This window comes from Artemia sp. Qi Xiang Cuo, chromosome 6 (assembly GCF_049724085.1).
Source record: "Artemia sp. Qi Xiang Cuo chromosome 6, ASM4972408v1, whole genome shotgun sequence".
NCBI lineage: Eukaryota > Metazoa > Arthropoda > Branchiopoda > Anostraca > Artemiidae > Artemia > Artemia sp. Qi Xiang Cuo.
The window spans coordinates 1,519,935-1,541,370 of record NC_142799.1 but is presented as its reverse complement, the minus strand read 5'-3'; the positions used below and the strand labels follow the sequence as shown (position 1 = coordinate 1,541,370).

The 21,436-nt window shown below is 34.7% G+C and overlaps 1 protein-coding gene across 1 annotated transcript in view; it reads left to right on the top strand.

Annotated features, from left to right (window-relative positions):
- Nucleotides 1–21,436, top strand: part of LOC148950783 (uncharacterized) — an 89,295-nt gene that overhangs the window by 33,974 nt on the left and 33,885 nt on the right. The window contains exons 3-6 of the mRNA XM_089090011.1: nucleotides 1,950–2,132; nucleotides 9,042–9,287; nucleotides 12,277–12,446; nucleotides 15,841–16,006. Coding sequence (XP_088946137.1) covers nucleotides 1,950–2,132; nucleotides 9,042–9,287; nucleotides 12,277–12,446; nucleotides 15,841–16,006 — 765 coding nt within the window. The remainder of the gene's footprint in view (nucleotides 1–1,949; nucleotides 2,133–9,041; nucleotides 9,288–12,276; nucleotides 12,447–15,840; nucleotides 16,007–21,436) is intronic.

Below are 21,436 nucleotides of genomic sequence, written 5' to 3'. Positions count from 1 at the left end.
TTTTATGCTGATTTCAAATATATAAATTTCATCAAGTTTAGTCTTACCCAGCAAAAGTTACGTGCCTGAGAAAATTTGCCTTATTTTCGAAAAAAGGGAAAACAACCCCCTAAAAGTCATAGAACTTTAATGAAAATTACACTGTTAGATTCAGCGTATCAGAGAACCCTACTATAGAGGTTCCAAGCTCCTATCTGCAAAACTGTGGAATTTTGTATTTTTTGCCAGAAGAAAGATCACGGATGAGCTTTTATTTTTTTTTTTCCGCGGGTGATCGTATCGATCCAGTAGTCCTAGAATATCATGAGAGAGCTCATTCAAACGGAAATTAAAAGTTCTAGTGTCCTTTTTAAGTGACAAAAAAATTGGAGGGCAACTTGGCCCTCTCCCATGCCCATTTTTTTCCCGAAGTCACGCAATCAAAATTTTGAGATAGCCATTTTGTTCAGCATAGTCGAAAATCTAATAAATAAGTCTTTGAGGATGACTTAATCCCCCACTGCTCCCGGGGGAAGGGCTGCAAGCTATAAACTTTGTCCATTCTTTACATATAGTATTGGGTATTGGGAAGTATACAGGCGCTTTCAGGAGGATTTTTTTTATGGTGGGGGGTCAGGGTCAGAGTAGAGGTTATAGGGATGGATCTTTCCATTAAGGATATTTTCTTGGGAGAAGGGACATTTCTATAATTTACCAGCATTATTTAAAAAACGATCAGAAATTAAATTAAAAAACAAGTTTTTTTCAAACGAAAGTAAGAAGCAAAATTAAAACTTAAAACGAACAGAAATTATTACGTATATAAGGGGTTCGCCCCCTAGTCAATACCTCGCTCTTTGCGCTAAAGTTTTTTAGTATTTTCAAAAGAGCTATCTATTTTAATTAACTGGCCCTTCTGATTCAGGGACTAGTCATTCGAAGAAAATTTGAACTTTAGAATAAAGAGCGGGGTATTGACTAGGGAGCGAACTCTCTAATATACGTAATAGAAACATACGAATATAGAAGTTCGTTACGTAAGTCAATTCGCAAGTTACGTCAGAACAAAATTTTGAGAAAGTCAATTAGCCAAAAAAGGAAAATTAATATGCGATTTTTTTTTTTTATTATTCATGTACCGTGAGCCAAAATTAAAAGCTGTATTAATTCAAAAACGTCCAGAAATTAACTAAAAAAACAAGGTTTTTTTAACTGAAAGTAAGGAGCGACATTAAAACTTAAAACGAACAGAAATTATTCCGTCTATGAAAGGGGCTGTCCTCTCCTCAACACCTCGCTCTTTACGCTAAAGTTTGACTGTCTCACAACTTTATTTTTTTTTAAACAATAAAAAACTTTAGCGTAAAGAGCGAGGCGTTGAGAAGGGAACAGCCCCTTTCATATACTGGATAATTTCTGTTCGTTTTAAGTTTTAATGTCGCTCTTTACTTTCAGTTAAAAAAACTGTTTTTTTTTAGTTAATTGTAGATATATATATATATATATATATATATATATATATATATATATATATATATATATATATATATATATATATATATATATATATATATATATATATATATATATATATATATATATTCTTTGTGCATCCAAAATTCTTTGTGCATATGCCTGCCCCTTATTGCATGATATACCTTCCATAGGAGCTACCAACTTCTGTCGTATGCGCAGTTTTACGTATTTCAGTAAAAAAAGGGAAACAAAGCTATCGTCTTGTCTTGTGGAAAAGGGGGAGTGTCCATGATCTTAAATTTTCCTATTTTTGATGCGTTTAAAAAAAAAATTGTTAAAAAAAAACAGAAAAAATTGTTTAGTAACACCCCCGAAAAAAAAAAAAAAAACAGATATAGGCCTGGTTGTGCCTCCTCGCCGAAACAAATGCCAAGTTCAATCGTGTTTTCTTACGTACCATGTCAATTTTTCCAGACTTTTATCTATGTTTTCAGGAATGGTTGTGTATGAAATTGTCTGTGATATCCAGCCGGGAACTAAACTTGTAACACACGCAAGCCTGCCGAAGACACTTTCTGCTGTCAGTCCGGATGTTCGTAACATTTTGAAAAAGGAATCAGTCAAGTTGCAAGCAATAGAGTCTCTTTCAACATCTAAGGACCCTATAGTCAAAACAGGTATGTTACATAGCGTATTCAGGTAAAAAAGAGAAAAAAGGTGTCTTTCAGACCTATAAGAAACCCGAGCTGTTCGACCTCTGTAAACTTGCTTGGTTTTGAACACAGTATATAGATTATAGGAAGTAAGATCTTTCCCCATCTCACCCATTATAATAGCCCGGACCGAGGTGCGAGTTCTCCAGATAACGTAGAAACATAAGCGACATTATATCTTTTCACGTGTAGACAAGTCAGATTTCTCTTGAACGCGAAACTTGGCTTCAACGTTGGAACACTAAATTTTGAATAAACTAATCTTAAGTTAATTTATTGTAATACATATATGAAAATCGGTAATTAGTAGTGCAATGTTATTATTAGATGTTTTTAGGAATTAAAAGTAGGTTTCGAAGTCTCAAATTGGTTTCAAAGGCATTTTGAGAAAGTTTCAGCCAATATAGGCCTACGTGTTCCAGGGTAATTGGACCGCTGATGGCAGATCAAGTGAGAAGAGCTGTTTGTACGCGCTAATGCAAGAATAAGTGGGAGGAGCTGTTTGTTCGCATCGAGAATGAAGAGCCAGAAATTATCTGCGGTAAACTTACTGCTATATCTTTATACTGTGGTTTTGAATTAAAATCAAGTTCTCATCAAGCCATGACTAACTGGAGAAAAAGCCAAGACAGTTAGTCTGAGTGAGAGGTAAAGCTGGCATAAGCCTATTTCAAGAGCCTTATCGTTGACACTTGCTGAATTGATGATAGCAGGGACATATGGAAGTGGTCAGTGGTCAGGACAAGTGGTCCTCTCCCCTCAAAATCCCGTTTTTATTTATTAATGGGTCAGAGACGGTTTTAGGGGGGGGGCAGAGGGTCACTTTTCCCGGGCGCAGAAATTTTAGGGGGATATACTTTCAAATAAATAATCTGGCGGTTATAATCATTTTTTAATTGTTGAAATTTTATTTTTGTTAAAATAAAGCAGAGGGCGCAGTTGACAGTAAGAATAAGCAAATTCAATCCGAAGTTTTTATTTTTCCTATATCTTCATCACCGTTCCTTGAAAATAAAAGTAAGTAGACCGAATTTAATATATGTTATTGTTTTTTGTAATATTTTGTATTCAATTTTGTTAATAAATGAAAATTCGTTAAAATCTGACCTGAAAATTTTTCAGAGGTACTGGGGGGGGGGGGGGCTAGTCAATATTTTGCCCCGGGGGCAATAGAGGTCAGAAGCCACTGTTCTGGGTACATTTTATCCGAATTCTAAATTAAATTGTTTTTTATGCATGCTCCCTCCCCCGAAAAAATTCCTGTGTAAATACCTAGATAACAGGTTGTATATATTCCGAATAGTATTTTACTTGTCAATCTCAAATAATGACGGTTTAGAGCAGTAGTCTTCAAAAATAATATATTGAATGTCGTTTAATTTGAGTCCTTGCTCGAAAGGACCAATCATCAAAACAAAATCAATCTAGTAGTTCATATTGCAATTTTAAAGTAGTCACTATTTATGATATTAAATTAAGACCTAGGCTACGCTAAAAATCTCCCGAGGATTTGATGCCTCTTCTGGAAAAGCCGAAGGCATATAAAAGATTATTTTACATCTCATTTTTTCTTCCATGTTTTCCTGTTTCAGAATAAAAAGACCCAGATTTTGTTGTAGACACAAAGACAAACTCGTTCGATGTTTTTCCTTTGCTTATTTTACTGGGCATGTTATATATATAATATATATATATATATATATATATATATATATATATATATATATATATATATATATATATATATATATATATATATATATATATATATATATATATATATATATATATATATATATATATATATATATATATATATATATATAATGTTATAGACCGGATCAATTGTTAAACGATTTATATTTTTATCATTGGAGCGATACCGAAGGAAAATTAATTTGCTAAGAAATTGACTCTTACAATTTGCTATTGCATTCTATGTCGTTTTCAACCCTGTAGTGACGCAGTGGATTGATCTCTCCTTGGTAATATGGGCCCCGTAGTTCAGTTCCATTTGACCTAGGGTCTGGAATCACCTGGAGAGCATGCCTTAGCGTTTGCAAATGATCAGAAAAGAAAAAGAAGAATATGTCTGACTGGTTATACCTTATGGATATCATAAGATAAACCTATTTTTCTTCTTCTTTTTTTTGTGCTTTACCAGTTCTATATTCCGGACACGAAACTTATCTTTCAGGCAAAACAGATTCTGTAAAATTCTTGCTCGGACGCATTGAGAAAAACTTCAAGATTTTTCCGTTCGTTATTCGGGTGTGGCATAATTGCGAGCCAATTAATTTATTTAGTTGGAGCTTCGCAAAAACCTGTGAGACCTATCAGATTGGGTGCAGAGCAATTAAGAACCGGATGGCTCCAATAATGGGGAATCCAGGTTCAATTGCAACATGCAATTCTTGAACTGAGCCTTTTTCTTTTAGTTCAGTATTCTTTAATTTAACAATTGCATGTCTTTGCGTTGATCTTGTTCTAATTTCCCTGTTTTTTTTTATAGACCACTTTTTAGGCAACAATATCGTATAAAAGCACATATTCGTGATGGGGCATATGAAGTGCACGTTTCATTTCTTTGGGTTAGAATAGCAAAGTTGACAGATAGTCTACATCATGTAGACATTTTGCTCTTTAATGTTCGATTTGTGCCTTTTTATGTCAAATAGAAAAGCATGCCGGACTTTGACTCTGTTATTTATTTTAATTTCTGTTCATTTTGGGTTTCATTTATTTATTGATACTGATTTGTAGTAATGGTATGCTTGGTAGATTATTTGATTCTATCTTTGTTCATTTTTGGTTTAATGGAGTTCTTTACTTTTTTTGAAAAACTTACTTTGTGGAAAAAGGTTTTTTTTTAATTAACATCTGCTCGTTTTATATTGACATAGTCATTTTCAGGAAAAAAGAAAATAATAGTTTGAGTCTTTCCAGTTTTCCTATTTCGGTTCCGTTCTCTAAAACGTTACACAAATCGAATGCCCGCCGTGCTAACAGAAAATCAAATAAAAAGTCAAACTTTACATGTTTGGTCGACAGAGAGGCTATTTCAAACGAGGCTCTTATTTCTAATCTAGAAAATTGTGTTATGGGCTTAATCGAACCTGGTTTAAGAGTAAAATTTAGTAGTAAACCCCTTTCACTGCTTCATACTTGCTGCAGCATTCCACCACTTGAAGCCAGCAAACAGGAAAACACTCACACCCCAGCCCAGCCGATTTAAAGCATCTTCGTTATTTCTGATTAAACTGAAAAAGTTGTGTTTCATGTGGCACTATCAAACAGTTTGTGGTAGCGAACCGTAAGTAAGGAGCGACCCGGCTCAATAGTAACCAAAAATCTAAAAAACGGAATTTTGATACCAATAGATGCATCAAAAGAATCAGATTTCAATTCTGATTTCAAATATATAAGTTTAATCAAGTTTAATTTTACCCATCAAAAGTTACTTGCCTGAGAAAATTTGGCTGATTTTCGAAAAAAGGGGGAAAGACCCCCTAAAAGTTATAGAATCTTAATGAAAATAACACTATCAGATACAGCATATCAGAGAACCCAGCTATAGAGGTTCCAAGTTCCTATCTGCAAAAATGTGGAATTTTGTATTTTTTGCAAGAATAAAGATCACGGATGCGTTTTTTGTTGTTTTTTTCAGGGGTGATCGTATCGACCCAGTGGTCCTAGACTATTGTGGGAGGGCTCATTCAAACGGAAATTAAAAGTTCTGGTGCCTTTTTAAGTGACCAAAAAATGGAGGGCAACTAGGCCCCTTCCCACGCTCATTTTTTTCCCAAAGTCACCCGATCAAAATTTTGAGATAGCCATTTTGTTCAGCATGGTAGAAAATATAATAAATATGTCTTTTGGGATGACTTAATCCCCCAAAGTCCCCGGGGGGGGGCTAAAAGTTATGAACTTTACCCAATGTTTACGTATAGTATTGGCTATTGAGAAGTATACAGAAGGTTTCAAGGGCGATTTTTTTTTTCTGGTAGTGGGGGGAGGGGTCGGGGGTTATGTGGGAGGATCTTTCCATGGAGGAAGTTTTCATGGGGGAAGGGACATTGCTGAGAAGGGGGCGCCAGATTTCCCAGCATAATTTAAAAAAACGATCAGAAATTAAATAAAAAATAAACAAGTTTTTCAACTGAAAGTAAGGAGCAACATCAAAACTTAAAACGAACAGAAATTATTAAGTATATGATTGGGTTCGCCCCCTAGTCAACCTCGCTCTTTAAGCAATAGATTTTTTTAGTAGTTTCATAAGAGCTATTTATTGTAATTAACGGCCTTTGTGATTAAGAGGTCATTTTTAAAGAAATGGAACAAAATTCTAACTTTAGCTTAAAGTGCGAGGTATTGAATAGGGGGCGAACCCCCTAATATACGTATTAAAGGATATAGAAGTTCGTTATGTAAGTTAATTCGTAAGTAACGTATATTTATTACTAATAAAAATGTTCGTAAATAAAATTAAACAACTTTTGAGAAAGCCATTTAATCAAATAAAAGTAAAATTAATATGCAATTTTTTTTTAATTATTCATGTACGGTGGTTCAAAATCAAAACCTCCATTAGTTCAAAAACGTTCAAAAATTAAATAATTTTTTTTTTCTTTAACTGAAAGTAAGGAGCAACATTAAAACTTAAAACGAACAGAAGGACGAGGAGGAGGAGGCAGTCCCTGCCCCCCCCCCTCCTCTGCCCCCTCCTCCTCAATATATACATCAAAAGAATCAAATTTTAATTCTGATTTCAAATGTATAAGTTTCATCAAGTTTAATCTTACCCATCAAAAGTTACGCGCCTGAGAAAATTTGGCTGATTTTGGAAAAAAGGGGGAAAGACCCCTAAAAGCTATAGAACCTTAATGAAAATTACACGATCATATTCAGCGTATCAGAAAACCCTATTGTAGAGGTTTCAAGCTCCTATCTACAAAAATGTGGAATTTTCCATTTTTTGCCAGGAGAAAGATCATGGATGTATGTTTATTTTTATTTTTTTTTTTTTCTTTTCCCCAGGGGTAATCGTATTGACCCAGGGGTCCTAGAATATCTTACTAGGGCTCATTGGAATGGAAATTAAAAGTTCTAGTCCCCGTTTTAAGCGACCAAAAATGGAGGGCAACTAGGCCCCCTCCCAAGCTCATTTTTTTCTCAAAGTCACCCAATTAAAGTTTTGAGATAGCCATTTTGTTCAACATAGTCGAAAATCTAATAAATATGTCTTTTAGGATGACTTAATCCCCCACAGTTCCCAGGGGAAGGGCTGCAAGTTATGAACTTTGCCCATTGCTTACATATTGTATTGGTTATTGGGAAGTATACAGACATTTCAGGAAGGATTTTTTTCTGGTGGGGGGAGGGGCTGGAGGAGGGGTTACTTGGGAGAATCTTTCCGTGGAGGATGTTTATTTGGGGTTAGGGATATTTCTTTGAAGGGGGTGCCGGATTTCCAAGCATTATTTAAAAAACGATCAGAAATTAAATAAAAAAAAAACAAGTTTTTTCAACTGAAAGTAAGAAGCAACGTTAGAACTTGAAACGAACAGAAATTATTACATATATGAGGGGGTTCTCCCCCAATTCAATACCTCGCTCTTTGCGCTACAGTTTTTTTAGTGCTTTCAAAAGAGCTATCTATTCTATTTAAACGGCCTTTGTGATTCAGGGGTTTGTGAATTAAAAAAAAATTAACTGTTAACGTAAAGAGCATGGTATTGACTAAAGGGAGAACCCCATCATATGCGTAATAACATACAATAAAAAAAAACAAGCGATACGGCTCAATAGTATTCGAAACTTTTAAAAACGGAATTTTGATGTCAATAAATGTATCAAAATAATGGGCTTATAATGCTGATTCTAATAAATTTTATTAAGTTTAGTATTACTAATCAAAGGCTACGAGCCTGAGAAAATTTACCTGATTTTTTAAAGAGGGGGGAAACATTCCCTACAAGTGAAAGAATTTTAGTGAAAATCACACCGTCAGATTCAGCGTATCAGAAAACCCTATTACATAGGTTTCAAGCTCGTATCTGCAAAAATCTGCAACTTTGTATATTTTGCCAGAAGAAAAATATACGAATATAGAAGTTCGTTACGTAAGTTAATTTGTAAATTACGTCAGAACCAAATTTAGAGACAGCCATTTAGCAAAAGAAAAGTAAAATTTTTATGTAAATTTTGTTTACTTATTCAATGAAGGGTGAGCCAAAATAAAAGCTGCATTAACTAAAAAACGATCAGAAATTAAATAAAAAAAAACAGGTTTTCTAAACTGAAAGTAAGGAGCGACATTAAAACTTAAAACGAACAGAAATCATTCCGTATATGAAAGGGACTGTCCCCGCCTTAACGCCTCGCTCTTTACGCCAAAATTTGACTTTATCTCATAGCTTTATTTTTTAAAACAATAAAACACTTTAGCGTAAAGAGCGAGGTGTTGAGGAGGGGACAGTCCCTTTCATATACGGAATAATTTCTGTTCGTTTTAAGTTTTAATGTCGTTCCTTACTCTCAGTTTGAAAAACTTGTTTTTTTTTATTTAATTTACTATAAGAGATGGATGTGCTTCTCCTCTTTCAGAAAGATCAGTAACATCTCAGACAGCCCCAGTTCCCTCATTCTGCTCTCCTCCCAGACAACATCCCACAAAACTGTAACTTATATTTGCAAAAACACTACTGGACCTAACTGTGCTAAGAGGAGGATCACCTACTGAATCATCTACTATAAGAGATGGATGTGGTTTTGCTCTTTCAGAACGATCAGTAACATCCCAGACAGCCCCAGTTCCCTCATTCTGCTCTCCTCCCAGACAACATCCCACAAAACTGTACCTTATATTTACAGAAACACCACTGGACCTAACTGTGCTAAGAGGAGGATCACCTACTGTATCATCTACTATAAGAGATGGATGTGCTTCTGCTCTTTCAGAAAGATCAGTAACATCCCGGACAACCCCCGTTCCCTCCTTCTGCTCTCCTTGTAAGGAAACCCCCGCAGCGAGACAGAAGAATTTACTCCCGTGTCATGTGTGTGGCAAAGCTTTTGACAGACCTTCATTGCTAAGTAGGCATATGCGGACACATACAGGTATGTAATTTTTTTTTTCTGTTTTCACTAAAATATTTTGTTCCCACATATAGCATAACCAGAAGTTAAGCCAATTGCAGCCTAAACAGCTCTCTGAATAGGAAATGACTTTAATCTTGATTTGGCAGGACTATGAAGTAGTAGCTTATCGTAGATTAAAATAGCATGTGAATTAGTGCATACAGCTTGTCTGTTCAATGAATCATGTTTGAAACTTCAAACTCTGACTGAAAAAAAAAGAAAAAAAAAACAGAAACCATAGGTTCCTCTTTTGCCTGTTCCTGGCTCATTTGAATTTTGTCGCTTCAATTTAATTGGTAGTCTATTGACCATGTAGGAGTTTATTTATTCTTATAAGTTCATTCATGACTTTAGTTTTTAACATTTTATTTTCCAAAATTTGGTTTCTGACATTAAAAACGGTTTTATTCATACTTTATCAAGCTAAAGAGCCTGTCGAACGGCATGAAAAAAAACGCGAAAAAATAGCTTACGCCCTTTCTTCAAAATTCTAAGTTTTCTTACCTCTCCTCCCTAAAAAAGCTTTCCTAAAAGTTCCAATTCGTTCCCCAACTTGTCAAATGAAACAGAGTATACTTAAAAAAATGCATATAAAAAGTTTAAATTGTTACCTTTTAATGACGCTTACTGACCAAGTAGCCTCTATAAAGAGGTAAAGTCAGTTCTCTTTAGGCAAAACAACGTACACTCTCTTGTGAGCATCTTAAAACCAATTGACCGATCTAATCGCCGCTCTCCGCGGAAACTGTTCTGTTACCCACTCAGTAACTTATGTAGCATCACATCATAGTTTTCTGGCTGGCTAAATCTCACCGACACTGTCAATTATATAGTAACTATAATTTATTCGTCAATTTTATTTTTCAGCATTTCCGTCTCCTACTAAGTGTATTAGGCGGGAGAAGATTAGGTCTTTAAAATATTTTCTCCTTTGATGTTCACTCAAAGTTGGTGCTTGGGGTAATACATATTTAGCATGCATAGTATATGTATAAAAAAAATCCCACCTATATGAGCCCCGTATATTGATTCATATATGTATACTTACATATTCCTCCAGCTTATATTTTAATTTAATATTTTACTCTAAAGGTTCATTTAAATAAATTATAAATTAATCTCTAATCCATCTTGATTCCCATGAAAATTTTTGGACAATGCCTCTAATAAATGGTAGCACTTTTCATCTCTTTTGCATATACAACGTTTAGTGTCTTCTCGACACCCTACTGGTGTCCATAGAGAACACTCTAAAGGTTTGTTCGAAAGATTCACTTATAAAAGACAGGAAGTGATAATACTTTAATTTTTTTCCAAACCCAACTCTTCTAACAATTATTTAAGGGGTGCATTTTTCAGGGATAGATATTACTCTCAAAGCATTGTTTTGGGAATATTGAACTAGAATATAAAAAAGCGAGGTTGAAGGAGGGAGTACTATCCCTCCATCATATTTAAAAGAGCCGTAGATGAAACTACTAAAAAACCATAAGTAAAGAGCAACCTTTGCCATTAAAAACTGAAATCCTAAAAAACTTAAGCAAAATATATGAATCAGCAAAATCTATCATTCGTGATGATTCAGAATATGCAAAGTGTATTAATTTAAAGTTACTCAATAAAAGCTATTGGCACAAAAAATTGTATAATTTTAGAAACAGGAATTAAATTTCCAAAAAAAGGGTGTCGCCTTACTGGAAATTATGCAAGGGAATTGAACTTGCATGAGAGCTCTAAAGGCACTATCTACAAAATGTGAAATTTCTCCTTTTTCTTATGAAGTGAATGTATGTAGAAGAATGAACAAAATAATTGAGAATGTATATATGCATATATATATATATATATATATATATATATATATATATATATATATATATATATATATATATATATATATATATATATATATATATATATATATATATATATATATATATATATATATATATATATATATATATATATATATATATATATATATATATATATATATATATATATATATATATATATATATATATATATATATATATATATATATATATACACACACACACACACACACACACACACACACACACACACACACACACACACACACACACACACACACACACACACACACACACACACACACACACATATATATATATATATATATATATATATATATATATATATATATATATATATATATATATATATATATATATATATATATATATATATATATATATATATAATGGGTATAGATACCCATTAAATGGGTAGAGGTATTTCCATCCATTTTATGGGTAGAGATATTTCTACCCATTTTATGGAAATAGATGGGATATACTAGTAAGAACGAACAGAAATTAAATACATAAACTCGTTTTCTAAAATGAAAGTAAAGAGTGGAATTAAAACATAACGAAACAAATTACTCCGCACATTGCCCCAACCTAAGCCCCCCGCTTTTAACGTTAAAGTTTGACTTTTGTTCCAGTTCCTTGAGAAAGACTGCTCAAACACAAGAGCCGTTGCATTGAAACAAGAACTATTTTTAAACCACTATAAAACTTTAGCGTAAAGAGTCGGGAGTTGAGGAGGGGGCATCCCCCTCATATACGTAACTATTTAATTTTAAGTTTTAATTTCACTCTTTACTTTGAGAAAACTTATTGCATTTTATTTAACTACCTAAGGAACAGGCTTCTTATACTACAGTTACTTAATAATGTGCTCTTTTTCCATTGGATTTAAGCACGTGTTGACTACCTATTTCTTCGTTATCTTGTTAGCCATACCCAGGCAAGTTCACACATTTTCTACAATAATATACAGTAATACAAGTAATTTTACACATCTAGGGTTGGGACTCAAAGATGTTAATACCCTGGATTTAGCCTTGATAGTGCAGTCAAAATACTATTTATTTTTATCTTATACACAAACCTCCTATCAATTTGTTTAAATTATTTAGGCGAGAAACCACATTGTTGTGATGTTTGCGGCAAGGGGTTTTCTACTTCATCTTCCTTGAACACTCATCGACGAATACACTCTGGAGAGAAGCCTCACCAATGTCCTGTTTGTGGAAAACGGTTTACAGCTTCCTCTAACCTATATTACCATCGACTTACCCATGTCAAGGTAAGTCTATTTTTGCGAATAGTAGAGTTTCTATACAAATATTTTATTGTTTTACAACATCATAACGTTTTATGTACTGCGTGGTTTGGTACTTTTAATTAAACGAAACACACTCAAGAATTACGCATAGGTTAGATCACAGAAAATCGGTGTCATAGCCACAAAGAATAGTGACGGGTTATAGAATGCATTGGATTTTTATAATTTGGGCTATATATTTGAACATTAGACGAAGAAGGTTATGATAGGTTATGTTAGGGGTGCTGTCCAAATACTTTACCTCCACCCTACCCCATAATGCGCAAATATATAGCCCAAATTATATTATTATATAAACTAAAGGTTATATAAAGAATATATTTCATTAGGTTTAACCTAATTTCAGTTTTTGGGTGTGATTCGCTTAATTAACAAGTACCCGTGGTTTTTATTCTAAAAAAAATCTTAGCTAAGAAAATGGGCCTTCTCCATAAAAAAAGCTAAAAAAAAAAAATATTACCTCTTACTCGGTTTTACAACAAAATATGAAGAAAATACATTTCGTTAATTCAAACGTTTTGTTCTAATGGGTGTTTTTTACATTTCCATCAGGGAAGCCTAGTTTTGGCTAAAAATGGGCCTTCTCCATAAAAAAAACTCACAGAAATAGCAAAAAATATGACCTTTTAATCGGTTTTACAACGAAATGCGAAGAAAACAAGTTTTGTAGATTCAAACATGTTGTTCAAATGGGTATTTTTTTTACATTTCAATCAGGGAAGCCTACTTTTGGCAGAAAATGGGGCTTCTCCATAAAAAAAAAACAAAAAAAGAATAGAAAAATATATACCTTTCAATCTGCTTTGCAACGAAATGCGAATAAAATTTGTTTCGTTGATTCAAATGTGCATGTTGTTCGAATGTGTTGAGTTCTTGCATATTACAAAAAGAGACAAAGATGAAAAGAAAAGAAAAAGAGACGAAACCGTCGTAAGACCAAAATATGGTGTTACCAAACTAAATAAGCTAAAAACACTTTGTGACTTCTCAAATGTTTGAAGGCTTTTATATATATGCAAGGTATTTCTTTCGTTGTACCGATTTAAGATGTATTTTAGAACGATTACTGTGATTAAAAGTTATTTTAAAAGTGCATGACTGTCCAAAAAAGGAATAATAAATCAAGTTCCTGTTATTGTCTTCATCACTCACTTGACTTGATTTTGTATGTCTGAGAGTGGGAGTTGACTTATAAACTTTTGTTAAATAAATTCGTATATATTGGCCATCTAATCTAACAGCCAATTTAAGATATTCAAAATTTACCAGGCAGATCAAATAACGCATAGCGTTGAAGTGTTTTTGTTTTTACTTTTAGACTCATAATAAATATAAATAAAATTCAATATACAAAATAAATAATAAAAATAAATAAATAAAAATAAAAGTTCGATGTTTGAATCAGTTTTCCGTTGGATTATGAAAATGCAAGAGTAAATAGTGGATTGTGTGTCTGATAATTTTTAGATGTTCCGTTTTTATTACAAGAGTTTTGGGGTTTTGTTTTAATTAGGCATTGAAGGTGGGCCATGAACTCCAATTTTAAATATCCTTATTTTTCTTGTTTTCTCTATTAGTCCTTTTTTCTTTCTTTTTAAATGTTGCTTCATAGAAAATGAGGTTATGGCTTCGGTGTCTTTTGAATTTTGTCTGCCATGCATTGAATTACGTGACTGCTTCCAATTGCTGGGGATATTTTTTTTACAGTTCTGGTTTTATCTTGTTATCTCTTCCAGTGTATTAAACACACACACACATTGTTATATTCTTAACATCTATTCGAATATTCGTATATATCTACCTATCCTATACGCACTATCAAACAGTTCGTGGTAACGAACTGTAAGTAAGGAGTGACCCGGCTCAATAGTAACTGAAACTCTAAAAAACGGAATTTTGATACCAATAGATACATCTAAAGAATTAGATTTTTACTCTGATTTCAAATATATAAATTTCATCAAATTTAATCTAACCCATTAAAAGGTACGCGCCTGAGAATATTTGCTTTTTTTTTAAAAAAGGGGGAAACAACCCTTAAAAGTCATAGAACTCCAATTAAAATCACACCATCAGATTCAGCGTATCAGAGAACCCTACTGTAGAGGTTTCAAGCTCCTATCTGCAAAAATGTGGAATTTTGTATTTTTTGCCAGAAGAAAGATCACGGATGCATGTTTTTTTTTTTCAGGGTTGATCGTATCAATCCAGTAGTCCTAGAATATCATGAGACGGCTCATTTGGACGGAAATTAAAAGTTAAAGCTGTGAGACGGAGTCAAACTTTAGCGTAAAGAGCGAGGCGTTGAGGAGGGGACAGCCCCTTTTATATACGGAATAATTTCTGTTCGTTTTAAGTTTTAATGTCGCTCCTTACTTTTAGTTTTAAAAAAACTTGCTTTTTTTAGTTAATAAGGGCAAAGTACACTGTTTTCTAGCAATAAAGAGGAACGTGTTAAGACTCCTGAGTTTCTGGAAAATTAAATCGACAAGACGCATCTTTACATTACTTTAACAATTTTGTGTTCAAAACCCTATACCTGACCATTTTTTGGAAACACTGTTCACAATCAGGTCGTAATTTGCTTTAAAAAAATATTTTGACACTGAAAGAATTGAGAAATAAACACGAAAATACGGGAAAGAAAAACAACGGATAAAGTAAAAGAGGAAGAAAAAAAGGACTACCAACTGAATTATAAGCATGTCACTTTACCTTCTGGTAGTATCGTGAGCCAAATTCTAAAACGAGGAGAAAAGGTGAAAACTCCGCAAAAAATAAGTCAAAAACATATCAAACCAAAAAGCTTAAGAAGGTATAGCTGTCCTTTGAAGGTGTAATTTCCTTTGGGAATCAAGTCGTTGTTCCTGCTCTTATTCTGATGGACAAAAACTTTGTGAAATTTAACTAAATAGCTTCCTTTATTTATCTCCAAGCTTCAACGTGTAGACCGACCAAAATATGTCATTACCCAGAAACGCTTGATAATTTTGAAACAACGAAAAGAAAATTGTGGTCTCCATATATAAATAGACCTAGATGGATCTAGGGCAAAGCCGTATCCAGGGAGGGGGGGGGTTCCGATTTTGAACCCCCATCCCACCCCAGATTTTTGGCCGTCTAGTAAAAACATAACAAAAAAGTATGTAAACAAATTTTTGATGTATTTTTTAAAGTTTTTTCCTATGACTCCCTCCGAAAATACTCTCCCCCTAACAAAAATCCTGGATACGCCCTTGGTCTAGGGGGAGGGTAAAAAAGGCTGTATTTTGATGTCCTTGGTAGCTAAGTATACAAAGACTGAAGATATTGTTGGAAATTTTCTCTTTTGTAGCATTATCTTTCTGTGTTCTAGGAAAAGCCTCACAAGTGTACACATTGCGGAAAATCATTTCCAACTCCCGGAGATCTTCGAGCTCATGCATATGTTCACTCTGGAATGTGGCCTTTCCGGTGTCCAGTCTGTGGGAGGGGCTTTGGAAAAGCCACTAACTTACGAAATCACCTATTATTGCATTCAGGTAGGAATAATCTAGCATGTTGCCATCCAGGGGCGAATCTCCAGCATTTTTATTCGGGGGCAAGAGGGGTCCATATCTGGATAGTCGAGGGGCATGGGATATATGATATTTTTTCTCCACATTATTGGAGGGTTACTGCCCCTTGCCCCCCCCCCGCAAACGACACCCCTGTTGCCATCATACCCAAAAAGTAGGAGTAACTGATAAGAATGGAGACTGGCATTAGTGTTTAAAAGAAAAAATCACCAACACCATCTAGTGTTTGGTAATTTTGCAAACGCCAAAAAACAAACACCTTCCCATTGCATATTTTTGGCTTCACGTCCATCCCAAGAAGTTTCTGCGTCCACCTGACTCAACTTCTTTCCAAAATAGTAAAAAGTGCCTTATTTGCAATTTCACCCTAAAACTGGTTAGAAATCAAAGTTTCTAGATAGATGCATACATATATAAATGTATTTCAAAATGCCAGGGGCCATATACACAAAAGCACACAAAAACAAAAAACAAAGTAAAAAATACCTAATCTACAGACAAATAACTGAATCGCATAAACTTTTCCTTTCTTCCAAGTATTTTTCTATATGCACACCCAAGGCCATATCCAGGTTTTTTTCGGGGTAGTTTTTTTAGGGGAGGGGGGGGGGGTACAAAAAACTTCAAAAACCGCAGCAAAAGTTTGCTCATATGGACTTTTGTTACGTTTTTACTAGTCAGACAAAAATTTCGGGGAGGGGGTTCAAACCCTGAAATCCCCTTCCTGGATAAGACCTTGTGCACAAAAAAAATCGCGTATCTGTTGCTGTATTTCTACTGTGGAGAATATTAGGAAGCTGCAAATCGATCCCATGTAAATATCATCCCCTGAAAGTCTCGGGTACTCCCAGGGAGAATAGTCCAGATCTTCGTCATCCTCCTCTCAGGGGGACAAGTAGACCCCCTTCTGGAATCACAGTCTTTCTATCAAATACCTTTTGCCTGCTCTGCATTGGAAGGCAGTTTGTCTAAACAGTATAAAACAGTTCGTGGTACCGAACTGTGAGTAAGGAGCGACGCGGCTCAATAGTAACCGAAACTCTAAAAAACAGAATTGGATGTCAATGATATATCAAAAGAATTACCTTATTATGCTGATTCCATATACATAAGATTCAATAAGTTAGTTCTACCCATCAAAGGTGACGAGCCTGCAAAAATTGACCTGAGTTTCTAAAATAGGTGGACTCCCCCCCCCTAAAACTCAAGGAATCCTAATGAAAATCACACCATCAGAGTCATCGTATAAGAGAGCCCTGCAGTAGAGGTTCCAAGTTCCCATCTTCAAAAGTGTAGAATTTTATATTTTTTGCCAAGAGAAAGATCAGGAATGCGTGGTTGTTGTTTTTTTCCCCAGGGGTAATCGTATCGAACCAGGGGTCCTAGAATATTGGAAGGGCTTTTTCGAACAGAAATTAAAAGTTCTAGTGCCTTTTTAAGTGAACAAAAAGATTGGAGGGCAGCCAGGCCCCCTCCCACGAACCTTTTTTGTCAAAGTCGTTTGATCAGAATTTTGAGATAGCCATATTGCTTAGCATAATTTAAAGGTCCAATAATTAATCTTTTGGAGATAAAATGACTCCCCAAAGCCTCTTAGGGAAAGTTTTTAAATTTGATCATTGTTTATGTATAGTATTTGCTATTGGGAAGTATGCATAGATTTTTCGGATGGGGCGGGGAGGAAGATTTTTCTGCTGGATAGATTTTCCACGAAAGAATTTTCCAGGGGGAGGGAAGTTGCCGGGGGGTGAGCTTTTCAGGGGAAATTTTACACTGGGGGAATTTGCCAGGATTCCTATACACATTCTTTTTAGTTGTCTTACTGTCTCTCTGCCAACTCAATTTTACATGGGAAGATGTTAATGGTAATTATCCGGGCAAATATTCATCGGGATTGAATTGTCTAGAGGATATTTCTGTGAAGGGGAGGGGGCAGATTTCTCGGCGTTATTTGAAAAACGATAAGAAACTAAATATAAAAAACAATTTTTCAACTGATGAAAGTAAGGAGTAACATTAAAATTTGAAACGAACAGAAATTATTACGTATATGAGGGGGGGGGGGTTTCCCCCTCTAAATGCCTTGCTCTTTAAGCTAAAGTTTGAATTTTAGTCCCAATTCCTTCAGAAAGACTCCTGAAACACAAGGGCTGGTTAATTTCAACAATGAAAAGCTTTTTTAGGAATATTACGAAACTTTAGCGGGAAGAGCGAGGTATTGAGGAGGGGACACCCCCGTCATATACGTAACAATCTTTGTTCGTTTTAAGTTTTAATATTGCTCCTTACTTTCAGTAAAATTGTTTTATTATTATTAGTATAGATGCTGGATGCATTGAAGATGTTAAAAGTAGAATAGCCATGGCCCAGGGTGTTTTTTCACAATTGAAAAAATTCAGAAGATAGTCTGCGAACCAATATTAGAATATTGGATGCCACAGTGATCAAGTATGGTTCTAAAACGTGGGTCCGAAAGACCGAAGAGGATTTGTTATATGTTTTCCTGAGGAATTATCTACGGCTTCTTTTGAATACCCGTCCGACTGATCGTATTTCAAACAGCAAGGTTTTGCGAAAAATGAGGCTCTGTCCCGTTTTCTATGGCTATAATGAGAGACAGATTGAGATGGCTATGGCACGTTCTACAGATAAAGGATGACATATTGACAAAGATCGTCCTTTCGGTCAACCATCTAGGGTAAAAAAAAGCAGGTCATCCCAAAATTGGTTAGGAGGAGGTCTTAAGGAAGGATTTAAGGGAAACTAGGACTTCTTGGGAGAGTGTAAATAGAGAGGCTTTAAATAGATTGGAATGAAGGAGGAAAGGAGGGAGGAGGCTGCTTTGGCCTTAAGTAGCTTGATGCTACAGTGAGTAGTTATTAACAGTGTGTTTAAATAGAACTGTCTAGTGAAAAAATTCTACTATTTGAAACTTTTTTTAGGAATGTAATTAATAAACCGAAAGTACACCATTAGAATCATCATTGCCAAAACCCTATTCAGGCGTCTTGCCGCCCCCTACCTTGAACAAGAAGGAAAATCACTTTTTTTGCATGGGGGCGCTGATGTGTCGTGTGTTTTACCGTTAGCAGGGCACTGGAACATAATAAAGAGCTGTATAAAAGCTCATTTAAAAGAAAATTGCTATATCTAGCTCTTTTTGTACTTATCGAAAGATGATTTTAAAATAAAACACAATTTTAACAAAACTGTTTCTTCTTATTCAAAACGATGTCGCATTGGGTATGATGTCATACCCCCTGAAATCCTAATTATTCTGAATCGGTGGGCACTTCTTACTCAAATTGTCAAATAGATTTTGTTGATTGCTATTGTCCACCCCGCTGCAAAACTTTATGTGTATGTGCCTGTAAACTTTCTGTGAACTAACATTTTAAAACGAATGGGGGCTTCCAGGATTTTTTTTATCAGGGGGGGGGGGTAAAAAAAATCGGAAGGTTTTACCAAAAAAAAAATTAAAACGCCTTAAGAATTTGTTTATATGTTATTTTTTTACATTTTTACGAGTCAGGCAAACATTTTGAGGGGAGGGGGGTCAAAAATACTAGCACCCTGGATATGGCCTTGGGCACTTCCATATCCTTTGCACATCTGATTGTTCTATATCGGTCTGTTTCCTGCAAGTTTTAAATAATAGCCTACTCGTTTAACTTAACATTTTGGAAAATCTTTTGCGTTATTACGTTGTAAGAATGCTAGCCCAAATTACGTGGAAATTGTGGTATTGTCAACCACAAAGATTATTTTTATGGTAAGGGGCATGTAAATTGAGATAGTACGGTATATCCCTTAGTCACAACCGTAGAATCACTGGCAACAGACTTACAAAATGACATAGTATTAGGATCCTATAATTCCTTGCCAAATTGCAAAGTGCGTTTGAGGAGTTAAAAATTCAAATACTCCAAAGTAAACCCATCCACGAGGGCAATATTTATTAAAAAAAAAAGGTAATGTTACCTCTAGTTATGTTAAAGCTTTGACCAAATACAAAAGTCCTTTTTTATATCCAACCTATAATTTAGTCCATTAACGGCACCTTAGAAAACTAACATTTTAAGAAGGGAAAAAGCACTTCCATGTCCATATAAGAGAAGCACGTTGCCTTTTAAGATGAGATAGTTGATCTGTTTCTGCCTTAATGCAAATCTAAGTGTCTCTCAAAATGGATTGAAAGCATGCGGAGAAGTTGTTTGAAACTTATCCAAGACAGTAGCTAAATTTCTCAAGTTCTCATACTCTGTTTGCCCCTACTGTGTGGCAGCTTGACACTTCGTCCATCTATTACCTCAGTGCTGAAAGACTTTAATCTTGGCGAACGCGGGCGCAGACATCAAATTGCCATAAATATCCCAACACCGTGCTCGGGAGCCAATCTAACGCACTCCGGGTGCCTAGACGTACACGCTGCGTCTATTTATGCATAATGCACACCCATACTAAAACAAGCATAAGGTATGCCACAACTATCATACGCAACTCCAGGAGCAATGTAAAAATCTGCTTTTAAAAATTAAAGTTTTGAGTTGAGAATTTCTAATTTGAATCTGTTATCAATGATGTATTTTGAATATGTAATTCGTCAATTTTATGCCTTGATAAGAAATCACCCTCTGAGCTGCTAACCAGGAGTTTAACCCTGAGGTCGTGAAAGAAGATCGACAAATGATAAGTGATTCTCATAAATAAATATAACTGATCATTCATATTTTATCTGCAGATACATCTTTTGGCAGCAAGATTTCAGTTTCATCTTTCGATATTATAACTGGCATGTTGTATTGCTGCCTTTATTGAAAATGCTTAGAATTAAATTTTTAAAGTGCCACAAACGCTAAATTTTAATTTTTTGTGAACAGACTGGCTGGGGTACCCTTTTGGGGGAGGGGGAGCGCAATCACCATATATTTTAAAGCCTATTTTTAGTGCCATAAATGCTAAATTTTCATTCTACTGAATAAGCCAGGGTTTATGATTTGGGGCTTAATCATGTCGCTGCATTCTGAAAGTAAGAATTCGTGGATTCGATGGAACTCCAAAAATAAAATAAATTATGGATTATTTTCCCAAAAATAAAACAACTACTCTATTACCACGCTCGTCTTTCAGAATTTCTTTTGTATGTTTTTTTACTATGCTGTCTTGCTACCTCTGTCAAAATTGATATGGAATTAAATTTTTGCAGTGCAATTTCAATACCATGAACAATAAATTTTCATTTATATGAACAAACTTACAGGGATATCAATTTGAGAGAGGTATGGGGGAGGGGAAATACTTCTCCTGCCTTCACCCTACCTCTTAGATCCCCTCCCCCCACATTTTTGAAAATAATACTCTTTTTGGCTTTCGTATTGAAAAAAATCGGGGGAA